The 15,282-nt window shown below is 43.4% G+C and overlaps 1 protein-coding gene across 5 annotated transcripts in view; it reads left to right on the forward strand.

The window, feature by feature from the left end:
• The window catches only part of Parp6 (poly(ADP-ribose) polymerase family member 6), a 30,211-nt gene extending 17,502 nt beyond the window's left edge, over positions 1–12,709 (forward strand). For 2 of the 5 annotated variants that reach the window (XM_051156575.1, XM_051156577.1), the window contains exons 14-23: positions 1,355–1,420; positions 2,285–2,352; positions 4,897–4,945; positions 5,185–5,297; positions 6,019–6,091; positions 6,730–6,799; positions 11,300–11,379; positions 11,761–11,824; positions 11,986–12,070; positions 12,378–12,709. In XM_051156575.1, the coding sequence (XP_051012532.1) occupies positions 1,355–1,420; positions 2,285–2,352; positions 4,897–4,945; positions 5,185–5,297; positions 6,019–6,091; positions 6,730–6,799; positions 11,300–11,379; positions 11,761–11,824; positions 11,986–12,070; positions 12,378–12,480 (771 nt within the window). In that variant the 3' untranslated portion in view covers positions 12,481–12,709. Of the gene's footprint in view, positions 1–1,354; positions 1,421–2,284; positions 2,353–4,896; positions 4,946–5,184; positions 5,298–6,018; positions 6,092–6,729; positions 6,800–11,299; positions 11,380–11,760; positions 11,825–11,985; positions 12,071–12,377 lie in introns of those variants that run through there. The other 3 variants (XM_051156576.1, XM_051156578.1, XR_007831827.1) reach the window with 2 other exon arrangements.
• The last annotated feature ends 2,573 nt before the right edge of the window (positions 12,710–15,282 follow it).

A 15,282-nucleotide genomic window follows, 5' to 3' on the forward strand; every position in this document is an offset into this window, starting at 1 on the left:
ACTGCCCTGCCTGTAAAAGGGGGTAGTAGCTGCTTTATGAGTTGTTACAGAATAAGAGATAATGTATATAAAATACCCTACGAGGGTTCTGCGGAGAAACAGCTGAGAGACTATGGATAACTATAAATGTGTTCCATTCGTATATATGTGAGTTAGAGGGAGGGTTTTATTATGAGGGATAGTCCCACCTAATTAGGGAGGCATAGACGCCCCACATCCACAGGTAGCAAGCTCGACACTCCAGAGAGCTGTGGTGAATGATGTTCTAGTTCCAGGCTGAGGCTTGAGAACCAGGCATATTGTTCCAGTCTGAGACCCACAAGGGCCAATTTTGTAATTTCCTCAAATCTAAAGCCAGGAAAAGGGTGACACCACAACTTACAAGGAATACCCTTTTATTTAAGAGCCAGGATTGGGGGAGAGTAGCTTTCTTATTCTATGTTAGTCTTTATTTGGCTAGATGAGATCCTTATTACATAGGGTGATTGTCTTTGCCCAGTCTACTCATTCAACACACACAGAAACCGTGCTGACCGAGTAAGTAGGTACCCTGTTGACTTTTTACCCCCGAAGTATGATTTCTCTGTGTTGCCTTGGTTGTCCTGGACTCGCTTTGCAGACCAGGTTTTCCTCAAACTCACAGAGGCCTACTCTGCCTCCCAAGTGCTGGCATTAAAGGCGTGCACCACCAGCTTTCAAAATGACTTCTAAAATCAGCCATCACTCTATATCACAGTGCCTCATTGTTGCTTGTCAGTACATTGGGCACAGTATAACTAGGTTTATATTTTTATTTAATTCTGAGGACACTTCTTGAGGATGGCCACAGAAATATTATTTTTAATTACAACAGAGTAACTATCCTCAATGGAAAGTATACTTAGTAGTATAGCTCAGTGGCAAGCACTTGTCAGCATGTGGGGGGCTGTAAGATCAGTCCCTAGCGTCACCCAAATCCTGACAAAAATCAAACAGAATAGCCCCTGTCATTTGCAAATGGGGTTTGAAATGCTTTTTTTTTTTTTTTTTAAGTTTTTTGAGACAGGATTTCTCTGTGTAGACCAGGCTGGCCTCAAACTCACAGAGATTCGTCTGCCTCTGCCTCCCAAGTGCTGGGATTACAGGCGTGCGCCACCACGCCCGGCTTGTAATACTTTAGAGTGTTTAGTGATTTACCCAATTAATTACAACTGGTAAAAGAGGACTTGCATGTAACTCTTGAGTCTGCTAATAAAGTTTGTATTTCCATGGCACACTTAAATCTAGACTTAAACTGACCATCCCTTTCATCATATCTTTGTATCTGATTTATATTTCTTCTTCTAATTATTTTCTTCCCATTGGTTATCAACAGAAAAAAAATTATGAGCGGCTTCAGAAAGCTCTGGATAGTGTGATGTCCATTCGGGAGATGACCCAGGTATTTTGCCTTCTCTTTGCCTCGCTTGGTGCCCTTTCCTCCTTTTCATTACTAGGCTAGGGTAAAGACTTAGAGAAGGTACTTGAATTCTTGTGTTTTCTTTATTTTCCCTTTGTAACCTTCCCAGTTCTTGTTCTGTCGTTCTGTTAGCTTTCTCACCCCAATTATCCTCATGCCTTAGTGTCTGTTTCACAAGTTGCTCATATCTTAATATTTTTCCATAGTTCTTGGGGAATTAGAGAAGTGAGGGAAAGACCTTTCCACAAGGTTGGGAGGGTAAAGAGGAGACTTGACGATAAGGAGCTAGATCCAGGGGCTGCATCTTCTGTCCTTCTAGGGGTGGGGCAGCCACACGGAGCAGTGACCACCCTCTGACTCAAGGCTGTCCCTCACCAGATTTCCCACCCCTCGTCTGCAGTCCCTGCATGAATAGACATTCATTTGTACTCACATTCACAGGTGGGCCTCTTCTCAGCAAATCCTATAGATCACAGTGCAGATTAACACAGAAGGTACACCTAGAAGGAATGATTTACTGTTTATATGAAGATTTGCCAGCATATTCTGTAGCTTAATCTTTGAAGGACATTGATTTTATTTATTTTGATTTATAAGCAACCTTTTTAGAGTTGTAGGAGTTGCATAAACTGAGGGAGACCCACCTGCATGTTGTTTTGTAAGCATCTTCAGTCATTTTCATATTTATGAGTCTTCCCAAGCTAACTGGGTCTCTTTGTGGGTGGGAACCCCTTGTCGTCACTCCTCCAACTGCCTATCTTGCCTTGGGTCCCTGTAGTCTGTAGAAAGTGGGGAGGGGGGGTCCTTCATCTCCTGGGAGATAATCTTATGGCTATTGTCTTACAGGGCTCATATTTGGAAATCAAGAAACAGATGGACAAGCTGGATCCATTGGCCCATCCTCTTCTGCAGTGGTATGGATAGAATGGTTCAGGCTTCATGGGGAATGGGCAAGAAAAGAGTTGTGGGGCTCGGAGCTACATCTTCTAGAGGCATTTCAGCACTCTGCGCAAGGTTATAAGTGTGACTGCTTTTTCTTGGTGTTTGCTGTCAATCCTTGACTTGGGTGGTAACTGAAATCCTACAAAGAGTTCACAAGTTAGGACATGATTTCTCCAAATTTTTCTTTGTTTCTTCCATTCTTTCGTTTCTTCCTTTCTTTCTTTCCTTCTTTCATTGTTTGTTTCTTTCTTTCATTCTCTGTTTCTGTCTTTCATTGTTTGTTTGTTTGTTTCTTTTTTTCCTGAGACAGGATTTCTCTGTGTCACTCTGGCTGTCCTGGACTCACTTTGAAGACCACCAGGCTGTCCTCCATCTCACAGTGATCCGCCTGCCTCTGCCTCCCTGAGTGCTGGGATTACAGGCGTGCACCACTTGTGCCGGCTCCATTAGAGTTTTTGGAGTCCTAGGATATTGTCCACGATGACTCAGCAATTTTCAAAAAGTTAATGCTATTAACTAAAGTTGCCATTAGTAGGTTTTGAGTTCCTTATCACACATTTCAGCCTCATTTTCTGTGTGTCCAAAGAAATTCATCTCTCCTCACTACCTCCTTCCGTGATGGCTAGAGGCTGGAGCTGGGTGTGCTATGGTTGTTGTCTACTGATAGCAAAGAGTTTGGCTGTTTCCCATTCCTCACCCTCCCTCCTGCTGACTTCTCTTCTGTTCTCCTGATAAGTTCTATTTTTAGTTTGTTTCCTTCCAAATCAACCCCTGACACTAAGAAGCCAGTGCACGGAGCAGCTTAAGACCCCAGAGTAAGAGGACTGATGGGTGGCTGCTGCAGAGCTGCTTGTGGCTTGAACAGCTCCTGCCCCTCTCTGAGCAGGCTGGGTGATGGCTATTGGATGCACTTATCACCCAGGAGAGCAAGTTAATTTATACATATCCCCTTTACCCAGAAACCTGCAGTTCTATATTCTTATGTGTCTGCTCCAATACTACCTCTCTCTCGCTTGCTCTCCTTCCCTGTGATTTATAAGAGCTTTACTTTTGCTAACTTTAACCTTTTTTCTTTAAAAAAAAAAAAAAAAAACACAAAGGAAAAAAAAAAAGTAGCCAGTGCAGTAGATCACTTCCTCTTAGCATGAGTGACAGAGACTTCCAAAATAGCATCACATGCTTATGGCGAGAGCCTGGGGAGATCACTTGGTTGGTGAAATGCCACATAAGCATGAGGACCTGGGTTTGATCCCCAGCAACCATATAAAAAGCCAGGCATGATGGCGCACACTTAAAATCACAGCACTGGGAAGCAGAGATAGGCAGATTCCTGGGGTTCACCAGCCAGCCAAAGTGGTGGTCTAATCAGTGAGCCCAGGTTCCAGTGAAAGACTCGGTTCCAAAAACAAGATGGACATCTCCTAAGGAACAGCACCTGAGGTTGACTTCTGGACTCCATGAGCACACATACGTCTGCACCACCTGCCCAATGCACACTTACACATAGAATACACACACAAAAAATTTAAAAACCCACAAAATAAGTATATAGATTAGGTGCAGAAAATGCATTGCATCCCCTGTAGGCCATGGTACTCCTCCTGAGCCCTCAGTGTTTTATGCACTTCTTCTCCTGCCCTCTGTGTTCAGCCTATATATAGCCTAGTTTGTCCCTGACTCCTGTGGAAAGTTCATTCTAGTTGCTTCTGTTTCCCCACCCCCATGTAGTATCTTCCTGTTTTCCCATCCCTGAGAGCCTGTAGGATTTCTTTGAGCTTATGCTCAGTTTTGAGACTTTAAAACCCCAGGCACAAGTTTAGCCATTTTTCACTCAGACCAACCGTCTCTTTTTCTCTATCTAATTAGTAGTGTCTAATATTCTTTTTGTGCCATGCTTTTTTTCTCCCTAGGTGTGGCAGCCTTCTCCTGGCTCTTTTTTTTTTTTTTTTTTTTTTTTTTGGTTTTTCGAGACAGGGTCTCTCTGTGTAGCCTTGGCTGTCCTGGACTCACTTTGTAGACCAGGCTGGCCTCGAACTCACAACAATCCACCTGCCTCTGCCTCCCGAGTGCTGGGATTAAAGGTGTGCGCCACCACGCCCGGCTCTCCTGGCTCTTTTTTAATCATTGTTTTATTCCTTGATAACTAGTTGGTCTGGTTGGTAACTTCTTTTTAATACATATGTAATCGTTATCACTTAAAAGGAATGTCAACTATGACCTGGATATAATCACACAATTCAGGCATTGAAATTTTTTTTCCTTTTATTTTCCAAGACAGGGTCTCTCTGTGTATCCTTGGCTGTCCTGGACTCACTTTGTAGACCAGGCTGGCCTCGAACTCATAGCAACCCTCCTGCCTCTGCCTCCTGAGTGCTGGGATTAAAGGCGTGCGCCACCATGCCCAATCAGACATTTCGGTCTTATCTGCTGTCTCTAGATTTGAAGAAAGTTGCTTTTTCAGGATTCCTTCACCTCGTACTTATTCTGCCCTTTTCCCTTTTTCTGCTTCTTCCCAGGATAATTTCTAGCAACAGGTCACACATTGTCAAACTACCTCTCAGCAGGGTAAGTGATTATTCTCCCTTTGTAAACTTCACTCTTCTGGTGAGAGGCAAGGAGGGCTCTGCCCACTAACCATATTGGTCCCTAATTCACTTGGTTGGTACTGTCCATCAGTAGAGTCTTTATTCATATTACGCTTGATTGGGGTTAGTTTAAATCTGGTTTGTTTCCTGTTCCCAACCTTTCCCTCCCTGATCTCTATTTCTGTTCTGTTTTTCTTATCGCACCCCCACCCTGGGCAGCAGCTGAAGTTCATGCACACCTCACACCAATTCCTCCTGCTGAGCAGCCCTCCTGCCAAGGAGGCTAGGTTCCGGACCGCCAAGAAGCTCTACGGAAGCACCTTTGCCTTCCAGTAAGGAAGGTGGAGGCTGGGTGACAGTAGGTGGGATCGGGTAGTAGGGCCCTGAGATATGCTTTGTTTTTTCATGATTGTCAGCTAGCCAACAGTTATTTATTAAATGCTACTTGGTAGGTGCTATAAAAGGTAAAATACTATGTTGACATGATTTTTATTTTTAAATTGCTTATGGTATAGGTGAATGGAAAGAATATTTACATGAAAAAAGATACAGGGGACCAGATTGGAAGGATAGATTTAAAAGTTTTGGGAAGAAATTTACAATTTATTTCTGTAACTGTGGGAGGGGGGAGAAAGAGAAAGACAAATGTATTCAGAGTAATTTAGAGAGAGTGTTAGTACTTTAAAAAGATATGATGTGACCTCTGGACCTTTGGACTAGAAACAGTATTTGAGATCAGTGATAAGTTTGTTGAATGTGAGATGAATTAATTGAATTTGAAACATCAGGAAAGCAGGCAAATGAAACTACCAAGCCAGTTGTTGAGGGTTTAGCGTGTGGTTAGCTGAACAACTGATGTAAGGCTTAAGCATACACTCACATATGCACACACACACCGTGCTGCTTATGACTGTCTGTGTGAGCATGTCAGTCATCATGTATGTCTGCCCATCTGCATGAACTGTGTGGGTAAGGAGAGTGGAACCACAGTCTTGGAAGTGCTCCCAGCCGTCTCATACCATGAGGAGACACGCGTTCTATCCTGTCTTACAGTGGGTCCCACATTGAGAACTGGCATTCAATCCTGCGCAATGGGCTGGTCAATGCATCCTACACCAAACTGCAGGTGAGGCTGTGTCCAGTCCCCTTTCTCTCCACTGCCTGCTTCACTCTGCTCCGAAGTACTTAGCTATCTCAGGTACTCAGGGTCTCAGCATCCTCATCCCCAGCCTACCCTGGGAGCTTCCTACAGAGAAAGTTGGCATTGTAAATGTAGAATGAATGTGGCTGTTGTAAATTCTAAATTGAGCTGTGTGTTTTGGTAATTTGGGGAAAGGGAATTAACCTATTATAATGGTAGTGAATTTCCATTTTGTAGCTCTTCAAGGAGCTTTTACAAAGACTTAATTCATTGCCCTGAGACACTACTGGGAGCGGTTTTTGTTCCTCTTCCTGTTACCTCTCCCATAGTTTCTTTGTTTGAAGATCTGAAATGGAATGAAGGCCTGAAGTCAAAGTATGAGTCCTGAGGCAGTGACTCAGTGGCTCTGCTATTCCCCTTTCTCTAGTGTTTTGTAAGCAAGCAGTTTAACCTAGTCCACTTTTCAGCCAACCAGCTTTTCAAGAGTAGATGCTTAGAGTTATTTGAATGAGTGAGAAGGTAGATAAATGGAGGGACAGAGGACTGCATAAGTGTTGTGGATGCCTAATATACAGCCATGGGGGTCCCAGGCTCATATGTTCATCCTGGTGTTTCCCTGCAAGCTGCATGGAGCAGCCTATGGCAAAGGCATCTACCTGAGCCCCATCTCCAGTATTTCCTTTGGATATTCAGGTAAGCAATACTCTTTGGCCACCTTGACTCTGTATATTGCATCCATTTGTGAACACGTGTCTTCTCTCCCATCATGGATACTTGGTCTTTGTCAGTCAATACCCTTTCCAATCATGGATACATAATCTGTTTCTATTTTCTCTCATTAGGAACTTAGATTATGTATGAGGCAAGGCTAGTTATTGTTAAAAATGGTGTTTTATACAGTATAGGAGCTAGGCCCTTGGGGTGGCTTAATAAATAACCCCCTCTCCCCGTAGTCTTATCAGTCTTAAACTATCAAGGAGCAGCTTGTTTTAATCTTAGGTAAAAATCTGCAAATTGGAAAAAGTGAAACAACTCATAAAAGTTTTGCAAATATGATTGAAACAAAATCTGTCTCTCAGTCTCTCTGTCTCTGTCTCTCTCTCTCTCTCTCACACACACACACACACATACAAACACACACACACATTTTGGTTTTGGTTGGTTTTTTGTTTTTTTGAGACATGGTTTCTCTGTGAGGTGCTGTCTGTCCTGGAACTTACTCTGTAGACAGTGGCCTTGAACTCACAGATATCAGCCTGCTGCTGCCTCCTGAATGTTAGGATTAAAAGCATGCACCACCATGCCCAGCGTATATATTTGTTAATAAATAATTTAAATTTTTTCTAGCCAGGTGTGGTAGAATACAGCTGTATTTTAGGAAGCATAATCACAAGTTAATGACCTTCCTGGGCTATATAGCGAGTTCAAGGATAATGCGGGCAGCTTAGCAAGACCTTATCTCAGATGATGATGATGATGATGATGATGATGATGATTTCCAGCACTGAGGGCCGAACCAGGGCCTTGTGCTTGCTAGGCAAGCGCTCTACTACTGAGCTAAATCTCCAACCCCTTACCTCAGATTTTAAAAGAAAGAGAGGCAGGTGGATTGCTGTGAGTACCTGATCTATAAAGCGAGTCTAAGACAGCCAAGGCTACAAAGAGAAACCCTATCTCAAAAAAAAAAAAAAAGGAAGGGCCAGTGTACTAGGTCCTGAGTTCAATCTCAAGTGATATTAAAAAAGATTGTTAGTCAATACAAAACCTATTGAGAAGGATATATGTGTGTGTGTGTGTATATATATATACACACACACACACACACACATATGGTATATCAACAAAAATAAGAAATCTGATAATATCCAACTATACCAAAGGCTGTAAAATGCCACAGGATTTCCTTTACTGTCTGTACATATATGAATTGATTCAACTACTTTAGAAGAAATGTTTCTTAAACATTCATTTATATTGTGTGTGCGCACATATTTGTGCTTTAGAGGTCAGAGGGACCACATGCTAGAGTCGGTCCTCTCCTACTAAGGGTTCTAGAGGTCCAACTGAGGTCATGAAGCTTGGTTAAAAGTAAGTGCCTTTACCCAGTGAGCCATCTTGCCAGCCCAGAAAAACAATTTGACTTCACTTTATAAAGCAACATAGTTTATATATTTGACCGAGCATTTTTATTCCTGTATATGCAACTCAAAGTCATGTACAGGAATGCTCACATTAAGACTGTTTTTAGCAGCAGATCTTGGAAGTATGCTCACCATCGGAATAAGAGACAAATTGATTTGATACAATTACATTGGATTATTATTGAGCAATGAAAATGAAAGACATCAGTAGCATGTGACAATATAGACAATAGTAATATTGATTAAAAAAAATAGGCAAGTCAGTCTGCTCTGGTTTTTTCTTTTTCCTCAGGGCCCCTTTGGGTTGGTGGCACTGAGTGTGCTTTCTAGGTGAACAGAGAGCATGTATTTGTCCAGTGGAACTGCTGATAATGTGGCCATTACTGTCAGAAGAAATTAGGGACAGTGAATGGATTTGGAAGTTTTCTTTGTGTAGTCTATTTAGAGATTAATTCTGGACACAAAGTGTCCAGAGAGTAATAGTCCCAGGGCAGGAATAGAACAATCATTGAGTCAGTAAGAATGGAACAGTGCCACAGGCTTGACACAGATCAAGTGTTCAGGTGCTTCAAGTGCCACTCACCAAAGAAATCAAATATTCTTTTTTCTTCACCTGCCTACTTTCTCTGGAGTAGAACCTGAATGGGAATTTCTCTTAGAATCTTGCCAGTGAAATATGTGGGCTGAGGTCATGAAGTTTGGGTGCAGAGTTGAGCCTTCGTAAGGATGATGTAGAAGGTGCAAGTAGAGGCTTGCTGTCCTATAGGAAGAAGGGATTGGCAATCCAAGCTGAGTCTTGTTCAGGCCATGAATTTATCATGAGATTATAGTGTTGCTGTGTGTTAAGTTGACAGCCTCCTTACTCAGTGAAGAATTTTAGTCCAGTGGTTATGCCCTCCTGCCTCTACATCATAGCCATTACTAAGCCAATAATAAGCTGGTGAGATAGTTCAGCCAGTAAAAGTGCTTAATGCCCAAGCCTCATGGCCTGAGTTTGATTCCTGCAATATCTCTCTCTCTCTCTCTCTCTCTCCCTCTCTCTCTCTCTCTCTCTCTCTCTCTCTCTCTCTCTCTTAAGATTTATTTATTACATACAGTGTTCTATCTGCATGTACACCTGCAGGCCAGAAGAGGGCATCAGATCACATTACAGATGGTTGTGAGCCACCATGTGGTTGCTGGTAATTGAACTCAGGACCTTTGGAAGAGCAGTCAGTGCTCCTAACCTCCAGCCCCACTACCATTTCTTAAAAGCAGTCCTCTGAGCTGGGTGTGGTATCACACATTGTCTTTAATTCCAGCACTCACAGAGCCGGGTTAGGCCAACTTGGTCTACATAGTGAATTCTACGTCAGCCAAAACTGGAAACCAAAACCCAAACAAAATAAAAAAACAAACTCCAAACAAAACAAAACCCAAAAAAGTTATCCTCTGACCTCCATGTGCACCTGCACTCACATCATAGACACATAATAACAAAATTAAAATTTTGAAATAAAAAGCTAGTGGCAAGCCCCAGAATTAAATCAGGGTGAGATTGTGATGAAGTGCAGTGGTGAGGAGAAAACCCTGTTCATGTCTTGTAATGACGGCATCACTTTCTTTTTTTTTTAATAGTTTTTCGAGACAGGGTTTCTCTGTGTAGTCCTGGCTGTCGTGGACTAGCTTTGTAGACCAAGCTGGCCTCGAACTCACAGAGATCTGCCTGCCTCTGCCTCCTGAGTGCTGGGGTTAAAGGTGTACACCACCATGCCCAGCTGATAGCATCACTTTCATGTTTGTCCCATTTCCTTGGTCACACACCCCCCCTAACTGGAAGGCTGCGCTGGTGATAAGCCTGGAAACATATGGAAATCCTGTCCTTAAGACAAAGAGCTGGGAGTGTGGGGCATACAGGTGCTGTTTTATATCTAGTAAGAATCCTGTTTCAGTCTCTACAAACAAGGCCTCTTCTTTAATTGGCACACATTTTAACCCCAGCACCAGGGAGGCAGAGGCAGGCGGGTCGCTGTGAGTTCTAGGATAACCTGGTCTACAAAGCAAGTCTAGGATAGCCAAGGCTACACCAAGAAACTCTGTCTCGAAAAACCAAAACCAATCAACCAGCCAAACAAACAAAACTGGTAGAGAAAAAAAATTTTTAAATAAAAAAACTGGGCGTGGTGCCCCACGCCTTTAATCCCAGCACTCGGGAGGCAGAGGCAGGTGGATCTCTGAGTTCCAGGCCAGCCTGGTCTACAGAGAGAGTTCTAGGACAGCCAGGGCTGTTACACAGAGAAATTATGTTTCATCAACCAACCAACCAAACAGAAATGGTAGAGAATTTATGCATTGAGTTATGTAGGAATGAGAGGGCATTGGCACTAAAAAATGATTGTCATTGTAAATATCTGTGGAGAATCCATAATGGAAGTACTCTACTTTTTCATTTTATCCTGAATGGTCAGTCTTTTGTGCAATTTTAAAATGACAGCATGTTGGACTTGTGCTTGCTTTCTCCGTACTCATGTCTCTGGCTTGTCATTTGACTCCGAGGTTTGGTATCCTACTTCCTGGGCCTGTCTTTCTGACTTGTGTGTTACTTCCCTGTGTTAGAACCCTTCAGTAGTTTCCTGCTGTTCTTAGATAAACCCCAGATAAGCCCGGAGTGATCTGACCCTAGTTAACTTGTTACATCATTTTTTTGTGACTTTCCTGCCATTTATTATACTATATGCAAATTAAGTCCTGTGGCTCTGTCTTTATGCTTTCCATATTCTATTCTATTGCCTTTTCTTTCTAACCCTGAGGTTCTGAGTCTTATTGCACCAGGACGTTTTCAAACCTCTAGGCTAGGCTCGCTCCCCTTCACGTGGTGCCCTATAAGCTCACTGTCACAGCCCTCACCATACTGCCCCTGCAGTCTCCAGCAAACTAAATTCTGTGTGGGAAATAGCTTGTATTATTCACCACTGTGTCCCAAGTGTCTCAAGCTGGTATCTGGCATATAGTCAGAACTTGTGTAAATATTTAAGACATGGGCAAATTAACTGAGTTTGCTGTTCTGTGGCAGGAATGGGCAAAGGACAGCACAGGATGCCTTCCAAGGATGAGCTGGTCCAGAGATATAATAGAATGAACACCATCCCCCAGGTACTGTTTGCTGGCTCTGCCTGACTTAGGATCCTCCCCTGGATCCTGCCGAAAATACTGATTGGGAAAACAGTGGAGCTGGGGTCATTGTAGGTCATTTGAAGGCATTAGGTATGTTGTAAAGTGATCTTACTGTAGTCAGATGTTATCTCTGTTCTATGTATGAAAGCAAAGGCAGGTTTTTAAGGAAGAAGATGAACATGGAAGCTGTGGGCCCATCAGGGTGATTATATGTGAGCAAACCCAAATGTTTGGAGGGCGCTGGGAGCTCAGGAGACCCAGTTCCTATCCCTGTCATCCATATGCAGTACTAAGCAGTCTCTTGAGACGAGCTCTAACATTTACCTTGCTCTGCTCTGCTCTGCTCTGCTTCTTTTTCAGACCCGATCCATTCAGTCAAGGTTCCTGCAGAGTCGGAATCTGAACTGTATAGCACTTTGTGAAGGTATGTAGCTCACCTGCTTCCTGTCTTCTTGGGACCCTAGCCTTTATTTCCGATGCCCCTTTGAGATGTGATTTGACCAGAAGTTATGTTGAAGCCACATGTGTCCCTTCCTGACCTGGGCTGTCTTAACTTCCTGTGACTTGTGGCTCCTTTTCTCTCAGTGATCACATCTAAGGACCTCCAGAAGCACGGGAACATTTGGGTGTGCCCTGTGTCCGACCATGTCTGCACAAGGTTCTTCTTTGTGTGAGTCTGAGAGGAGCCTTTGGGTTTACTTGGAGTGGGGTGGGGGATGATGTGTGACTGCTGAGGATGGTCATTGTGTGAGGCCTGTCCCTTGCTGTCTAATTTAGCTGGCACTGGGACTTGTCCTTAGAGATAAGAACAGTTCTTGGAGTCTGTGTAGATGAAAACTGCCAAGCTGATCCCTTCATCCTGAAGAGCAGTGACAAAACCTTTGACTTTAGGTCATGTCCTGAAACACATTTCCTCTGGTAGACACATTTTGGCATTATACTTTCTCTTATGCTTACCCTTGCCCTGTCTTTGGCAGATATGAGGATGGGCAGGTGGGTGATGCCAACATTAATACTCAGGACCCCAAGATACAGAAGGAAATCATGCGTGTGATCGGAACTCAGGTTTACACAAACTGAGGGGGCCCCAGCCCTCGTACCACCCTGTTCCCCCAGGATCCATCTGCCCTTGTAAAAGGACTCAGGAGCAGCAAGTGAGGCAGCCCTGAGAAACTCAAGGGGGAAGACAAGGATAGAAGAGGCGGCCTTCATGGTGGAGATTGGCCTAGGAACTACTCCACATTTGGATGGCCCTGATTGACTCCCACCCCTGATTTACCCAGTTGACTTCACCCTGTTTGTAAATAAACAATAAAATGGAAGGTGCTGTGGACTGGATGTGATCACTGTGGTCTGACTAGCCTTGGCCAAGCACCTAACTGAGGCCCTAGGTAGGGGTTTTGTTGTGGGAGTGGAATATCCTGAAGGTTGCGACTATTTGTGTTTCAAGAGGTAAAAGATGTGTTCATTTTGTCTGCCACAGGTATGTCAGTATTTTTAATCAAAAAAATTAAAAGAGGGAAAGTTTATCAGTTATATAGATACGTAGATGAAGCAAACAGGATAAAAATATTACTGATCAAAAAAAAATTGTAAAAAAGCCGGGTGTGGTGGCACACTCCTTATAATCCAAACGTTCTGGGAGGTAGAGGCAGGTGGATCGTTCTGTGTTTAAGGCCAGCCTGGTCTACAAAGTGAGCCCAGGACAGCCAAAGCTACACAGAGAAATCCTATCTCGAAAAATGAAGAAAAAAAAAAAAAAAAGAGTATTACTGATGCCGTGTGCAGTGTCGCACACCTGTAATCTTAGCACTGGGGGGCAGGGGGAAGAGGCAGGCGGATTTCAAACAACTGAATTTGAGGCCAGCCTGGTCTATAAATTGAGTCCAGGAGAGCCAAGGCTACACAGAGAAACCCTGTCTCAAAAACACCAAAAAAAAAAAAAAAAAAAAAAAAAAAAAAGGATTATGACTGATGACAGTTTCTCAAGAGTCTTTGAAGGCAGAGGCTTTTTTTTTTTTAACCCCCAGGAGCAGCTGAAAAAGCAGCCCTGTCAGTCTTCCTTGCTCTGTATCTCGGAGGCTGGGACCTTATTCTTTCACCTGCCTGCCTTTTAGTTGGGATAAGTGAGGTGAAGGGATAAGTTGAAAGATGCAGAAAGCTGAGTTTTTTTAGCCTGAAGTCCCTTAAGAAAAGCTCACCTAGGCTGTGGGTGTAGCTCAGCGGTAAAGTTCTTGCTCAGTGTGCACGAGGCCCTAAGGAGGCTGTGGCTGTCATGGTTTGGAGTGGGAACTCCCTGAGCAGGTGTGTGTCCTGACACCACTGTCTGTCTTAGCACTGGCTAACCTTGAATGGTTTTGTTTGTCTTAAGGAAGCTTCTGACCTTTCAGACTTGTTCTATATACCCCAAAACCCTCAGTTAATTTCTAAGCTGGGGTCTCACTGTGTAGCCTGAAATTCATTATATATATATATATTCATTATATATAAACCAAGGTGGTCTCAAACTTAGAAAGAACCACCTGCCTTTGTCTCTCGAGTCCTGGATCTAAAGGCATTGCCATCATGCCCAGTTTCCTTTGTTCTTAGCATAGCTGAAATGTGTTGAATATTTCCAAATATTTTATGAAATAGTAACAAAAAACATAGATATACAGAAAACACCACAAAACTCTTTTAAAAAAAGCTTTTCAATGATATGTTTTCACATTCTACTGTAGCTCTTGCTTTCAAAGCCTACTGTAGACTAGCTGTTATCTTTTGTGACTTTTTTTTTTTTTGTTGTTTGTTTTTTTTGTTTTTCGAGACAGGGTCTCTGTGTAGCCTTGGTTGTCCTGGACTCGCTTTGTAGACCAGGCTGGCCTCGAACTCACAGCGATCCGCCTGCCTCTGCCTCCCGAGTGCTGGGATTAAAGGTGTGTGCCACCACGCTCGGCTGGCGCCAGTACCATTCTTAAAGACCCTTTCCAATTGGGCAGTAGTGGCACAATCCCAGCACTTGGGGGGCAGAGGTAGGCAGATGTTTGTGAGTTCAAGGCCAGCTTGGTGTACAGAGCAAGTTCCAGGGCAACCATGGCTACACAGAGAAACTGTCTCAAAAAACAAAAACAGCAAGATACGGTGGCACATGCCTTTAATCCCAGCACTCGGGAGGCAGAGGCAGGCGGATCGCTGTGAGTTCGATGCCAGCCTGGTCTACAAAGTGAGTCCAGGACAGCTAAGGATACACAGAGAAACCCTGTTTCCAAACAAACAAACAAACAAAAAGACCTTTCCCACAGAAACTGATTATTTCATTGTCTTCCTAAGCTCTTATGACTAGTACATTATAAATGAGTATGGTAGGATTCACCTACAGTTCTAGGTTTTCCCCTGGGGACCAAGGCAGGAGAATCAGTTGAGCCTAGGATTTAAAGATCAACCTGAGCAACTTAGCAAAAATCCCATCTCAAAAAGGAAATAACTAGCTGAGGACCGTGGCACATCCCAGCACTTGAGAGGCAGAGGCAGGCATATTGCTATGAGTTCGAAGCCAGCCTGGGCTACACAGAGAAACCCTGTCCCCTCACCCCCCAAAATACCAAAAAAACAAAACAAAACAAAAAAGGAAATAACTAGTATATTCTTACACTCTCGTCTCCTAAGCCTCAAGCCTAAGAGAAATAACTGTTCACCAAATAAATGACTATCAGGGGACACCTGCCACTGAAAACCCTGCCTCCTAGGAAGACATGAAAGGGTGTCAGATGTGCTCACACACTTCAGTTCTTACAGATTAACTTCTTCCAGGCAGTGTACAAAGCACCTTAATGCTTTGTGACATTGCACTGTGTAAGTATACATTGCTGTTAGTTTGCTACAGCCATTGACTCATACTTTTCA

Source organism: Acomys russatus, chromosome 14, assembly GCF_903995435.1.
Source record: "Acomys russatus chromosome 14, mAcoRus1.1, whole genome shotgun sequence".
Taxonomy (NCBI): domain Eukaryota; kingdom Metazoa; phylum Chordata; class Mammalia; order Rodentia; family Muridae; genus Acomys; species Acomys russatus.